Source organism: Osmia bicornis, unplaced genomic scaffold (genome assembly GCF_907164935.1).
Source record: "Osmia bicornis bicornis unplaced genomic scaffold, iOsmBic2.1, whole genome shotgun sequence".
Taxonomy (NCBI): Eukaryota; Metazoa; Arthropoda; class Insecta; order Hymenoptera; family Megachilidae; genus Osmia; species Osmia bicornis.
Genome location: NW_025791249.1, coordinates 1 through 16,736, shown reverse-complemented (window position 1 = coordinate 16,736; position 16,736 = coordinate 1). Strand labels below are relative to the sequence as shown.

The 16,736-nt window shown below is 32.9% G+C and overlaps 1 protein-coding gene across 1 annotated transcript; it reads right to left on the bottom strand.

Moving 5' to 3' along the window:
* Positions 1-436: 436 nt before the first annotated feature.
* On the bottom strand, positions 437-864 carry LOC123988904 (small heat shock protein hspG3-like). Its single transcript, XM_046289662.1, has 2 exons — positions 840-864; positions 437-693 (listed from the first exon to the last, which is right to left on the bottom strand). The coding sequence occupies exons 1-2, from the start codon at positions 859-861 to the stop codon at positions 437-439; spliced, it is 279 nt and encodes a 92-aa protein (XP_046145618.1). The 5' UTR covers positions 862-864.
* Between the last annotated feature and the right edge of the window lie 15,872 nt (positions 865-16,736).

The following is a 16,736-nucleotide window of genomic DNA, read 5'->3' as shown; positions in this document are numbered from 1 at the left end:
ACGAACAATATTTGTAGGATGCCGTGCAGTTATATGTCAATGGGAATGGTTTAGTAAGGATCAATTACTGTTAGTTAATAAAAATAAAACAGCAGAACACGGAATAACATGTTTTTTAAATCACTTTATTAAGAAAATAAAAAAAAAATTTTGGTTTTAGTAGAAGCATAATTTGACAATATTACCCCGGCCCCCCCTTCCCCTTCCCCTTCCGCCTGTTCCCCTCCCCCCCCTACCCTGACCCCCCCGGTAACCCCTCAGGCGCCGCGATCTCCCTGCCGCCACTCCTCTTTCTGTAACGTATAAAAATTGAAATTATTAGATATATATTTTTTTCATTAAAATATTATTATTATAAATATTTTCCCTAATATTGAACAGCAGAGATGTTCTGATAAGGGCAATATTGAATTCCTCTGTACGAGGCAATAGTTCATCATATAAAAAAGAATCTGTAATACATACTTCGCGGTGGCTTCGCCTCTTCGCCGGATTCCATCTCTTGCACCTGAGGGAGGGGCTCCTCCCTCGGTCGGTGATCCTCTTGTTGCTGAGGGAGGAGCTCCTCCCTCAGTTGCTGCAACTGCTGTTGCTGTTGCTGCTGCAGCTGCTGCTGCAGCAGCTGCATTTCCCGATGATGCTGTTCCTGCTGCTGCTGCAGCAGCAGCTGAACATCCCTGAACATTTGTTGATCTGATAGAGAAAACAAAAAGAAATATATATATATATACTGCAGGCATGTTTCTGAAATATTCACAACATACATTTTGCACAGCTTCTTTTACTTTTTTCATGTACTCTTTAATTGCCATTATTAAAGATATAAAAATAATACTTACAATTGTTATCAGATTCTCCCATTTTTTTTTTAATGTTTTTATTATGACTTATGTTCTGAAATAAAAATATTTGTTTAATAATATTTGTAAAAAAAAAAAAAAAATAAAAATATATAAGCAACAACAGTTACATTAATATTAGTTAATGACTAGAGGTAGAATGTTATCGATAACAGTGACATAGTGTTTATATTGTATAGAACGAAAGTCACACGAACGGCGACAAGACCGTGTATAACGAAACACATCTATACTTTTTAAAGTGTATCAGGATAACTAACACTCAATATGTACTTCTTGTATAGTTTTATTATTATATTCACTGAATACGAACACGGAAACTATTTTTCATTAGTGACGAAAATTTTTGATTGTTTGAATTGCGAAATATGTAATAAAATACAATCAACTACGTATGTTTAAACATCGACAAAAGCGATGAAAATGACATTCGAAATGTATCAGTACTCAAATAATAATATTTTTTTTTAAATTAAAGTTGTAGAAGAAATTCTAATTAGTTTTAAAATGAAGTTGTAGAAGAAATTATAATTATATGAATGTGCGATTTCATACCAAGTTCACTGTCGATCAGTATAAATTAATAAAATTATTCGTTTGTTCCCCCATTTAATTTCGTACATTGTTTAACACCCGAACAACGGTTCTAATAGCAATAAATGTTTCCTACATTCGTATTCAGGGCACAGTCAACCGATAAAAAAAGCAATATTGAATATTATTGATAATGATAATAAAAGAAAGGAAATATCTATTCATATTTGATAACATATTTGTATTACTTTTTTATTCATTATAATATTTGTAATAAATATTTGTTAACAATTCAAAATCTAAAGTTAAATAATGAAAATAATAAGTTATTCTTTGATGTAATAAAACTAGGTATTTTTTGTTCAAATTGACTATAATAGTACAGCAACTAAATGAACCGTACCACCAGCCATTAAGAAATATTAATATACATAATTAGATACAACGTAGACGGAAATGAAATATTGCACGTATCGTACTTACCACTTGATCGAATCGCTGTTCGTATAAAACTGAGCAGGAATCTCTGACTTCCAAAGGAAGAGAATTGGTGGGGCACATTCCAGGATCGCACATATTATTCTCTATGTTTACATTCCTTTCGGTATGTGCGTAGTAGTTTATATTGAACGTAAATATTCGTAAATATTCTATTCGCCAGAAATGCGCAAAAACTAAACGGCGTATAGTCAATGATAGAAATATTCATACCCTCTTAATGTTGAATAGTATTCGGTTCGAAGAATAATGTAGTAATTATAAAATTGTACACTGGGCATTAAACAACCTTCATTTGAACCCCATGAAGAATTGTTGGCAATATTGTAAAGTATAATGTACTTGAAAAAAAAAACCTGTAAACAAAAAATGAGCTTCGTGAAGCAAACAGAAGAACGTGAGATATAAAATCATAACGATATGAATATACGAATCAGTGCCAATATGCATAAAACGACACGTGGAAATGTAATTCAATATTAAGTAATGCAAATTTTAATTAAATTGCAAGTATTTGTAAATTTATGTTATATTAGATCCATTTAACATTGCCGTGAGTTTTGTACGAATATCGCATTGCTTTATTTTCCACTTATCGCACAATGTAACGGAATTCTACTATAAGTTTGCCTATTATTGCGATCGTCCTCACAATACAAACAAACATAGCTACAGCCCATAGACAGATCGCGTAGTCAGTTGAAACGAAAACCTGGCAACGTTAGGTGTTCAATTGATTGATACCTGTTGTAATAATTAATTGAATATTTTGAAAAGTGCTGCAAAGGTAGTCGTTTAAATTTCTATTATTTTATTATATTTTTTATAAAATCCAAAACCAACCGCGTCTGCTTGGAGCGACCAAATAACTGTTTGTAATAATAATAAAAAACAAACCAACCGCGTCTGCGTGGAGCGACCAATAATTGTTTTTATAAAACAAACCAACGGCGTCTGCTTGGAGCGACCAATAATTGTTTGTAAAAATTAAACAACCGCGTCTGCTTGGAGCGACCAATAATTGTTTGCAAAAACAAACCAACCGCGTCTGCTTGGAGCAACCAATAATTGTTTGTAAAAACAAACCAACCGCGTCTGCTTGGAGCGACCAATAATTGTTTGTAATAAAAACAAACCAATCGCGTCTGCTTGGAGCGACCAACACTTGTTTGTAATATAAAAAACAAACCAACCGCGTCTGCTTGGAGCGACCAATAATTGTTTGTAATATAAAAATAAAACAACCGCGTCTGCTTGGAGCGACCAGTAATTGTTTGTTATAATATAATAAAAAACAAACCAACCGCGTCTGCTTGGAGCGACCAATTGTTTCTAAAAAAGAAACAAACCAACCACGTTTGCTTGAAACGATGGGTAGACCTACAAAACATGCATCCCGTATGAGGAAGTATCGTGCGAATGAATCAAACGACGCCACGCAATTACGTCTGTACAAAAATTGCAAAAGAAGTACAGAGAAACGATGTCATGAAACTATTAACAAACGCCATTTGAGATTATCTGCAATGCGAAAATATATGCGTTCAAAATTATTGCGTGAAACGATAGAGGAGAAGATACGTCGCCTAACCATAATTTATAATCGTTTAAAGAACGAATCTGTCGAAGAACGATCACGTAGATTGCGATTAATCCATAGACGCTTAGCGAACGAATCTGCTGAGAAACAATCACGTAGGCTGAGATTAATCCACAGACGCTTAGCGAACGAAACTGCTGAGGAACGATCACGTAGATTGAGATTAATCCATAGACGCTTAGCGAACGAATCTGCTGAGGAACGATCACGTAGATTGAGATTAATCCATAGACGCTTAGCGAACGAATCTGCTGAGGAACGATCACGTAGATTGAGATTAATCCATAGACGCTTAGCGAACGAATCTGCTGAGAAACGATCACGTAGGCTGAGATTAATCCACAGACGCTTAGCGAACGAAACTGCTGAGGAACGATCACGTAGAATGAGATTAATCCATAGACGCTTAGCGAACGAATCTGTTGAGGAACGATCACGTAGATTGAGAATAATCCACAGACGTTTAGCAAACGAATCTGCTGAGGAACGATCACGTAGATTGAGATTAATCCACAGGCGTTTAGCAAACGAATCTGCTGAGAAACAATCGCGTAGGCTGAGATTAATCCACAGGCGTTTATGCAATCAATGTATTGAAGAACGTTCACATCGTCTAATGCTCATTAAAAATCGTAATCGTGAAGTATTGTTAAGGGAAAATACCGAAACAAAAAATACACGTTTAAGAAATATGCGCGAAGTAGCTAAAAACCGAAGGAAAGAACGTTTCCTCCAGGAAGACTACTTTCAATCGGCTATTAATATTTTTGCTGACGTACCGTGTGCAGTGTGTTGCAAGACTTTATATCCGCAGCAACGTTACACTTTACACACGCAGCCTTTGTCTGGTCTAATTCCTGCAAATCTAATCGAATCAGAGAAGATAACAACATGTTCTCGTTGTCTAAATCATCTTAAAAAACACAAAGTTCCATCACAGGCATTTTGGAATAAAATGGAACTAATGTCTGTACCTCAGGAAATAGCAGATTTATCGGAAATCGAGAAACAAATGTTGTGCAGAATAGTGCCGTTTCTAAAAATTATGAAAATTCAGAATCGCTTCAGTCAGGATTGGTGCAAAGGTCAGGTAGTCCTATTTGCTCGCGATGTGTTCGAAGTAGCCGAGCAACTTCCAGTCCAATTAAACCAAACCGGTATAATGATTGTAGTTGAAAGTTACGAAAATTTGGAGCGACAGCGACAATTAAAAATTGATGTCGGAAAGCTTCGGGTAGCCTTACAATGGCTATTACAAAATAATGCTTTGTACAAAGACGTACAACCATGTTTTTCAAACATTACCAGTAATATTTTCGAAATAGCTCATGTCATTGAACAGCCGGCTATTGTAACAGAGGAAATTGAAGTTGCACAAAGAAATACTGAACTAAACAGTAGATTTATAGACGTTGGTCGAAATATAGCTATTTTACGAGGCACGTTTCATCAAGCTAGCGATCGCTTCGGTATCGAATCTCGTGGTAAGCAATGTACTGGCATAGCTGCAGTTGCATGTGTTGCGTTTCATTCCCTAGATCCTAGTACGTGGTGTACTAGTGATGTCGATTATGTGGTTATAATAGGAGATAAATATTATCGTGATTGCATTGAAGCGCGAAGTATTCCTAGCCCCAACGAAATCAATGTAGACTATTTAGCCGCAACTGAATTATTGCCACACGTAACATATAATAATAGGCGAGTCAATATCAACGTTGACTATGAAATGTCGGTAAATGGTCACATTGATATTGATAACGGTGTTGATGGATTTCCAAATTTAAAAAATGGTTTGATTACATTTTTTCAACGGTATATGTACGGAATTCTTACCGCGAATCTTACATCAATAGCTGTATCATGTAGCAACCAATCGGAGACCACCTGCTATTGGTTGTTTGATTCCCATGCAAGAGGTCCAAAAGGATATAAAGCACCGTTACGGGGCGCCTCATGCTGTATGAAATTTACTACTATTGATGCTTTACACGCCACCTTGCGTCGTAATTTGTATGCGAAAGATGGCAACAGTAATGTATTAAATATCTACTCATTAACACCTGTAACAATTGCATCCGAGAGAAATAGATCTTCACTGGTAGAAAGAATGCAACATCTATCGGTTGCGACCCCACGAAATGAATCCAACGGAACACGAATTATTTTCGAAACAAGCATGCTACGTTCGATTGACGAAGGTGTTCCCAACATCGATAATATCGTCTGTATCAACAACAATAATAATAATAATAATAATAATAATAACGCCGAAAATGACCCGATACAACTGGCTAATATACATAGAAAAACAGCGCCTCCTTTGAACCTAGAGAGGGAGAGAAGAATTGAAGAACTGTGTTGGTACTTCCTGTTTCTAGATGGAAAAAATGGATTCAGAGAGCATCGTGACATCCCAATAACACCATTAGATTACTTCCAAGCACGTATTTTGAGCAATGACAAACGGTTCCAACGAACAGATTATCTGTTCTTCGCATTATCTGTGGTTGAATATTACCGCGCAAAAGCTAGCATTTCAGTGTCATGTAGAATGCGCCAAGGTGAATATACTCCAGAGGGATTAGTAGACAACATACATCTCATAATGAGAAACATAAGAGGATCGGCATCATACTGGAAACGATGCTGTTCGGAATTAATCGCCATGGTCCGAAGTCTTGGACCGCCCACATGGTTTGCTACGTTCTCTTGTAATGATCTGAATTGGCCAGATATGTTGAAGGCATTACTACTATCCGAAGGTCAATCAACGACCGAACTTGAAAACCTAACGTTTGCAGATCGACTACAATTGGTTCAGAGACACCCGGTAGTTATCACAAGACAATTTACGTTACGCGTAAACGCGTTAATGCAGTATATAAAAAACTCGCAATGCTTAGGCGGCGTTGTTACCGATTTTTGGTATAGAATTGAATTTCAAAATCGGGGAAGTCCACATTTGCACATGCTTATTTGGTGCGCAAACGTACCTGATTTCCTTACCAACGAAGGCCAAAATGTTATTGAGAAAACTGTATCTTGTTCATTATTGGACATCGAAAATCACGATATGAACGATATAGTTCAAAAAGTACAAATTCATAAACATTCTCATACATGTTACAAAGATCGTAATAATCGTTCTTGTCGATTTGGATTCCCCAGACCGATAAGTGAAAGAACGATGTGCTTAGGCCCAGATGACACACTTGCCAACAACGGGCGTTTCTGCGTACTTAAAAGAACCGCAAATGAAGTTATGGTGAATAATTACAACCCAACTCTTTTAAAGCTTTGAAAGGAAACATGGATATTCAACCATGCGGAAATGTTACAGCCGTCGCATATTATATTGCTAAATACGCAAGTAAATGCGAGCCGCAGGACACAGGAAATATTATTAAAGAAGCCGTTTTACGAGCGAAACGCCGAAACGATACCATCCGAAATCAATTATTTTCGGTATCTATGGCAATTCTATCTCAACGTATGGTCAATGCTATAGAATGTGCTTATCGATTATGCCATCTGCCTCTTAAAATGAGCTCGCGAAAAGCTGTATTTATAAACAGCTGTCGGCCTGAGCAGAGATATAGAATTCTGCGATTTGAAGAAAATGGAACATCATTTTTCAATAACATATTCGATCGTTACGTAAAGAGGCCAGACAACCTAGAGAACTTGAGTTTAGCCGAATTTGCTGTCCGATATGAAACAGTTTCAAGTAATATATGGACAGAAGAGGATGGCGACGCAGAACTTAGAACTGACGATGAAGAAATTTCGAGATCGAAGTTTATAAAATTGAAGGACAATACCCGAATGCGAATAAGAAATAAACCAGCTGTACTCCGCCACCGATATTATACCCTGAACAGTGATAGAGAAGGATACTTCTACAACTTAATAGTGTGTCACATTCCATTTCGGGATGAAAGTACACTTATGTCCGAAAACGAATCTTCGGAACAATGTTTTCTTCGACGGCAACACGAGTTGAAACCTATGTTGGGTAACGCAACCGTCGAACAATTTACTCACGCAGAGCAAATTATTGAAGCGGCGCTCGCCCAAGCTGTTGCTTTGAATGTTGTACATGAAGAAGAAACTAATGAACATTTAAGAGATCCAGTCGGAATTCATGCCGACGAAACAATATATTATGATCAAGGTGATTTATATGAAGATCAACAGCAAGAAACAATTGCAATGCCAGAAGACGTGTTCCTTAATAGTATTCGAAGTCTTAATATTCAACAGAAAGACTTATTAAAATCAGTTTCCGCAGTAATTGAGAAAGATATTAAAAAAAACGCTGTTGAAAATCCGGAACAAATGTTGCTTTTTATTACCGGAGGAGCTGGCAGTGGCAAATCGTTTATTTTAAAATTACTTGTTGAACACGTTAAACGCTGCTATAATCCTACAGTTGATATGATGATAAAACCATCTTTCATCGAAGTAGCTTCTTTGACTGGCGTCGCTGCCCGTCAAATATTCGGAAAAACTCTGCATTCCTTGTTCTCGTTGCCTATTGAAAAAGGTACTGCCATGACCTATCGACGACTGACAGGACAGAGGCTCGAACAGGAGAGACGAAAGTGGCGTCATACAAGGTGGTTGATTATCGACGAGATATCAATGGTATCTTACGAGAATTTGCGAATAATTCATTTAAGATTGCAAGAATTCAAAACAAATGATAAACTTTTTGGTGGCGTAAATGTACTTCTCTTTGGCGATATCATGCAGTTGCCCCCAGTAAAAGGACACTGGTGTTTTGTACAGCCACATTGGTGTAGTGCAGAAATTAATTTATGGCATCAATTTTCATTCTGCGAACTCACCATTAATATGCGACAAAGAGATGACGTTGAGTTTATCGATTTATTGAATGACCTTCGGTTTGGGGAAGTGACAACTTCTCAACTGGAAATATTATGCGAACGAAGAAGGGTTCCTCTAACCGGAGAGTTCGAGGATGGTGCAGCAGTAAGAATATTCCCAACGATAAAATTAGTGGATGAATATAATTCAAAAATGACTGATGAATTAGCAAAATCACATCGAATGTACGTCATTGATGCAATAGACGAATCCCGTGAGGCAGCTACATATGGAAAAAGGCCACCAGAAAATGTCATACCTGCAAATGTAAATAATTGTGGCGGACTGTTACATACAATAACGTTAACTGAAGGATCGCGAATCATGCTGCGACGAAATATATCAATTTCTGATGGTTTGATAAACGGTGCAATGGGAATAGTGAAGAAATTTACATGGCCGGCACTTCGAAGAGATCAACTACAACAAGGAGAGTTGCCGGACGCGGTACTTATAAAATTTGACGACGAGTCCATTGGAAATAGATTTAAAGATATCGACGGTTACATCCCAATATCTCCAGTTGTAGCAACGTTTCAGGCGACGAAAGGTTATGGGGACGTCGAGCGCAGAATGTTACCACTTATTCTAATTTGGGCAGTAACGGTGCATAAATTACAAGGGACAACATTAAACAAAGCTGTAATTGATCTTGGCAAAAAGAATTTTGCAAAAGGCCAAATTTACGTCGCTCTTAGTCGTGTCAAAAGTTTAGATGGTTTTGCTCTATCTGATTTAGCACCAAACAAAGTCCTCGTTAAACCGCATGAGGAAAGAGCACTCGCAGAAATGCAAAGATTACGACGGTTACTTTTGCAAAGAAACAGTCCAAATCAGCTTCCAGCGACTGATACGTGAAGAAGGAAGCTAACCCTTCTTTTAGCGACCAACTGATAGAGAAAATGACGAAGTCTATTTTTTTTTTCATTTCACGGAAAATGTTGAAAAGTCACAATCGGTATATTCCCTGTAGAATAAACGCCGAAAAAAATATAAATGAAGCAGTACAATTTTTTTGCAATAAAAATTGACAGAAATGAAAAAATGAAAAATGCTTTCTTAACAAGACCAATCGGGAGACATACTTTAGAAGATACAAAAGGTTTCGTTCCAATTGGTCCATCCGTCAGGGAGTAATCGGCGAACAAACATTTAGAAAAAAAAGTCATTAGGAATGAAAAAATGCAAAATATTTCTTTATGGGACCAATAGGGAGTTATACTCTATAAGACGCGAAAAGGTTCATTCCGATTGGTCCATCCGTCTCGCAGTAATCGGCGACCGTTCGCCGCATGTACATGAAATAGTACGTTTTTTTGCAATAAAAAGCGTTCGGAGTGAAAAAATATAAAATGTTTTTTTAACGGGTCCAATCGGGAGACATACTCTACCAGATGCAAAACGTTTCGTTCCAATTGGTCAATCCGTCTCGGCGTAATAGGTGAACATACATAAAAAAAAAAAAAAAAAAAAAAAAAAAATACACATCGAATTGAGTATCCTCCTCCTTTTCGAAGTCGGATAATTAGATACGTAATAAACACTTAATCACAGTGTCGTTACTACTGTATCTACATTAGATCTACTGCAATATACTGATTCCTTCCCACAGATCAATGTACATTGAATACCAGTATCATTTATACTATATCTACATTGGATATAATGTAATATACTGCTCCCTTCCCACAGATCAATGTAATTTTGGTAACAATATCATTATTACTATATCTACATTAGATATAATGTAATATACTGATCCCTTCCCACAGATCAATGTACATATAATAACAGTTTAGTTATTACTATATCTACAATAGATATAATGTAATATACTGATCCCTTCCCACAGATCAATGTACATATAATAACAGTATCGTTATTACTATATCTACATTAGATATGTAATATACATTTAGTAACAATATCATTATTACTATATCTACATAAGATGTAATGTAATATACTGATTCATTCCCACAGACCAATGTACATTTAATAACAATATCACTATTACTATATCAACATTAGATATAATGTAATATACTGATCCCTTCTCACAGATCAATGTACATATAATAACAGTTTCGTAATTACTATATCTACATTAGATATGTAACATACATTTAATAACAATATCATTATTACTATATCTACATCAGATGTAATGTAATATACTGATTTAATCCCACAGGTCAATGTACATTTAATAACAATACCATTATTACTATATCTACATCAGATGTAATTTAATACACTGATTTAATCCCACAGATCAATGTACATTTAATAACAATATCACTATTACTATATCTACATCAGATGAAATTTAATATACTGATATAACCCCACAGACCAATGTCCATTGTATAACAATATCATTATTACTATATCTACATCAGATGCAATGTAATATACTGATTTATTCCCACAGATCAATGTACATATAATAACTGTTTCGTTATTACTATATCTACATTAGATATGTAATATACATTTAATAACAATATCATTGTTACTATATCTACATCAGATGAAGTTTGATATACTGATTTAATCCCACAGTCCAATGTACATTTATTAACAATACCATTATTGCTATATCTACATCAGATGTAATTTAATATACTGATTTAATCCCACAGATCAATGTACATACAATAACAGTTTCGTTATTACTATATCTACATTAGATGTAATGTAATATACTGATACCTTCCCACAGATCAATGTACATATAATAACAGTATCGTTATTACTATATCTACATTAGATATGTAATATACATTTAATAACAATATCATTATTACTATATCTACATCAGATGAAATTTAATAGACTGATTTAATCTCACAGACCAATGTACATTTAATAACAATATCATTATTACTATATCTTCTTTAGATATAATGTAATATACTCATCACTTCCCGCAGATCAATGCACAGATTGTAACATTATCGTCATTTCTATACCTACATTAGATATGTAATAAACACTTAATAAGAGTATCGTTATTACTATATCCACATTATATCTACTGCAATTTACTGATTCCTTCCCACAGATCAATGTACATTGAGTAACAGTATCATTTATACTATATCTACATTGGATATAATGTAATACACAGATGCTTTCCCTTAGATCAATGTATTTTTGGTTACAATATCATTATTACTATATCAACATTAGATATAATGTAATATACTTATCCCTTCTCACAGATCAATGTATATATAATAACAGTTTCGTTATTACTATTCTACATTAGATACGTAATATACATTTAATAACAATATCGTTATTACTATATCTGCATCAGATGTAATGTAATATACTGATGCCTTCCCACATATCAATGCAATTTTGGTAACAATATCATTATTACTATATCTACATTATATATAATGTAATATACTTATCCCTTCCCACAGGTCAATCTACATGTAATAACAGTTTCGTTATTACTATATCTACATTAGATATAATGTAATATACTGATACATTCCCACAGATCAATGTACATATAATAACAGTATTGTTATTACGATATCTACATTAGATATGTAATATACATTTAATAACAATATCATTATTACTATATCTACATCAGATGAAATTTAATATACTGATTTAATCCCACAGACCAATGTACATTTAATAACAATATCATTACAAATATATCTACGTTAGATATAATGTAATATAATGATCCCTTCCCACCGATCAATGTACATATAATGGCAGTATCGTCATTACCATATCTACGTTAGGTATGTAATATACATTTAATAACAATATCATTATTACTATATCTACATCAGATGAAATTTAATATACTGATTTAATTCCACAGATCAATTTACATATAATAACAGTTTCGTTATTACTATATCTACATTAGATATGTAATATACATTTAATAACAATATCATTATTACCATATCTACATCAAATGTAATTTAATATACTGATTTAATCCCACAGATCAATGTACATATAATAACAGTTTCGTTTTTACTATACCTACATTAGATATAATGTAATATACTGATACCTTCCCACAGATCGATGTACATATAATAACAGTATCGTTATTACTATATCTACATTAGATCTACTGCAATATACTGATTCCTTCCCACAGAACAATGTACATTGAATACCAGTATCATTTATACTATATCTACATTGGATATAATGTAATATACTGCTCCCTTCCCACAGATCAATGTAATTTTGGTAACAATATCATTATTACTATATCTACATTAGATATAATGTAATATACTGATCCCTTCCCACAGATCAATGTACATATAATAACAGTTTAGTTATTACTATATCTACATAGATATAATGTAATATACTGATCCCTTCCCACAGATCAATGTACATATAATAACAGTATCGTTATTACTATATCTACATTAGATATGTAATATACATTTAGTAACAATATCATTATTACTATATCTACATAAGATGTAATGTAATATACTGATTCATTCCCACAGACCAATGTACATTTAATAACAATATCACTATTACTATATCAACATTAGATATAATGTAATATACTGATCCCTTCTCACAGATCAATGTACATATAATAACAGTTTCGTAATTACTATATCTACATTAGATATGTAACATACATTTAATAACAATATCATTATTACTATATCTACATCAGATGTAATGTAATATACTGATTTAATCCCACAGGTCAATGTACATTTAATAACAATACCATTATTACTATATCTACATCAGATGTAATTTAATACACTGATTTAATCCCACAGACCAATGTACATTTAATAACAATATCTCTATTACTATATCTACATCAGATGAAATTTAATATACTGATATAACCCCACAGACCAATGTCCATTGTATAACAATATCATTATTACTATATCTACATCAGATGCAATGTAATATACTGATTTATTCCCACAGATCAATGTACATATAATAACTGTTTCGTTATTACTATATCTACATTAGATATGTAATATACATTTAATAACAATATCATTATTACTACATCTACATCAGATGAAATTTAATGTACTGATTTAATCCCACAGTCCAATGTACAATTAATAACAATACCATTATTACTATATCAACATCAGATGTAATTTAATATACTGATGTAATCCCACAGATCAATGTACATATAATAACAGTTTCGTTATTACTATATCTACATTAGATATAATGTAATATACTGATCCCTTCCCGCAGATCAATGTACACTCAGTCCCATCGAAGCTGTCGCAGTGAAGATGGCGCGCTAACGCATTCAAGCCGCGGCGGCGTTAGCGCGCCAACTTCACTGCGACAACTTCGATGGGACCGAGTATACATATAGTAACAGTTTCGTTACTATTATATCTACATTAGATGTAATGTAATATAGTGATACCTTCCCACAGATCAATGTACATGTAATAACAGTATCGTTATTACTATATCTACATTAGATATGTAATATACATTTATTAACAATATCATTATTACTATATCTACATTAGATATAATGTATTATAATGATCCCTTCCCACCGATCAATGTACATATAATGGCAGTATCGTTATTAGATCGTTATTAGATATCGTTATCTACATTAGATATGTAATATACATTTAATAACAATATCATTGTTACTATATCTACATTAGATATAATGTAATAAAATGATCCCTTCCCACCGATCAATGTACATATAATGGCAGTATCGTTATTACTAAATCTGCATTAGATCACCTGCAATATACTGATTCCTTCCCACAGATCAATGTACATTGCATAACAGTATCATTTATACTATATCTACATTGGATATAATGTAATATACTGATCTAATCCCACAGACCAATGTACATTTAATAACAATATCATTATTACTATATCTACATCAGATGAAATTTATTATACTGATTTAATCCCACAGTCCAATGTACATTTAATAACAATACCATTATTACTATATCAACATCAGATGTAATTTAATATACTGATTTAATCCCACAGATCAATGGACATATAATAACAGTTTCGTTATTACTATATCTACATTAGATATAATGTAATATACTGATTCCTTTCCACCGATCACTGTACATATAATGGCAGTATCGTTATTACTATATCTACATTACATATGTAATATACATTTAATAACAATATCATTATTACTATATCTACATCAGATGAAATTTATTATACTGATTTAATCCCACAGTCCAATGTACATTTAATAACAATACCATTATTACTATATCAACATCAGATGTAATTTAATATACTGATTTAATCCCACAGATCAATGGACATATAATAACAGTTTCGTTATTACTATATCTACATTAGATATAATGTAATATACTGATCCCTTCCCGCAGATCAATGTACATATAATAACAGTTTCGTTATTATTATATCTACATTAGATATGTAATATACATTTATTAACAATATCATTATTACTATATCTACATTAGATATAATGTAATATAATGATCCCTTCCCACCGATCAATGTACATATAATGGCAGTATCGTTATTACTAAATCTGCATTAGATCACCTGCAATATACTGATTCCTTCCCACAGATCAATGTACATTGCATAACAGTATCATTTATACTATATCTACATTGGATATAATGTAATATACTGATCTAATCCCACAGACCAATGTACATTTAATAACAATACCATTATTACTATATCTACATCAGATGTAATTTAATATACTGATTTAATCCCACAGATCAATGTACATATAATAACTGTTTCGTTATTACTATATCTACATTAGATATAATGTAATATAGTGATACCTTCCCACAGATCAATGTACATGTAATAACAGTATCGTTATTACTATATCTACATTAGATATGTAATATACATTTATTAACAATATCATTATTACTATATCTACATTAGATATAATGTAATATAATGATCCCTTCCCACCGATCATTGCACATATAATTTCAGTTTCGTTATTACTATATCTACATTAGATATGTAATATACATTTAATAACAATATCATTATTACTATATCTACATTAGAGATAATGTAATATAATGATCCCTTCCCACAGATCAATGTACATGTAATAACAGTATCGTTATTACTATATCTACATTAGATATGTAATATACATTTAATAACAACATCATTATTACTATATCTACATGAGATGAAATTCAATATACTGATTTAATCCCACAGACCAATGTACATTTAATAACAATACCATTATTACTATATCTACATTAGATGTAATTTAATATACTGATTTAATCCCACAGACCAATGCACATTGAATAACAATATCATTATTACTATATCTACATCAGATGTAATGTAATATACTGATTTATTCCCACAGACCAATGTACATTTAATAACAATATCATTATTACTATATATTCTTTAGATATAATGTAATATACTGATCACTTCCCACAGATCAATGCACAGATTGTAACATTATCGTCATTACTATATCTACATTAGATATGTAATAAACACTTAGTAACAGTATCGTTATTACTATATCTACATTAGGTCTACTGCAATATACTGATACCTTCCCAGAGAGCAATGTACATATAATAACAGTATCGTTATTACTATATCTACATTAGATATGTAATATATATTTAATAACAATATCATTATTACTACATCTACATCAGATGAAATTTAATATACTGATTTAATCCCACACTCCAATGTACATTTAATGACAATACCATTATTACTATATCTACATCAGATGAAATTTATTATACTGATTTAATCCCACAGTCCAATGTACATTTAATAAGAATACCATTATTACTATATCAACATCAGATGTAATTTAATATACTGATTTAATCCCACAGATCAATGGACATATAATAACAGTTTCGTTATTACTATATCTACATTAGATATAATGTAATATACTGATCCCTTCCCGCAGATCAATGTACACTCAGTCCCATCGAAGCTGTCGCAGTGAAGATGGCGCGCTAACGCATTCAAGCCGCGGCGGCGTTAGCGCGCCAACTTCACTGCGACAACTTCGATGGGACTGAGTGTACATATAGTAACAGTTTCGTTATTATTATATCTACATTAGATGTAATGTAATATAGTGATACCTTCCCACAGATCAATGTACATGTAATAACAGTATCGTTATTACTATATCTACATTAGATATGTAATATACATTTATTAACAATATCATTATTACTATATCTACATTAGATATAATGTATTATAATGATCCCTTCCCACCGATCAATGTACATATAATGGCA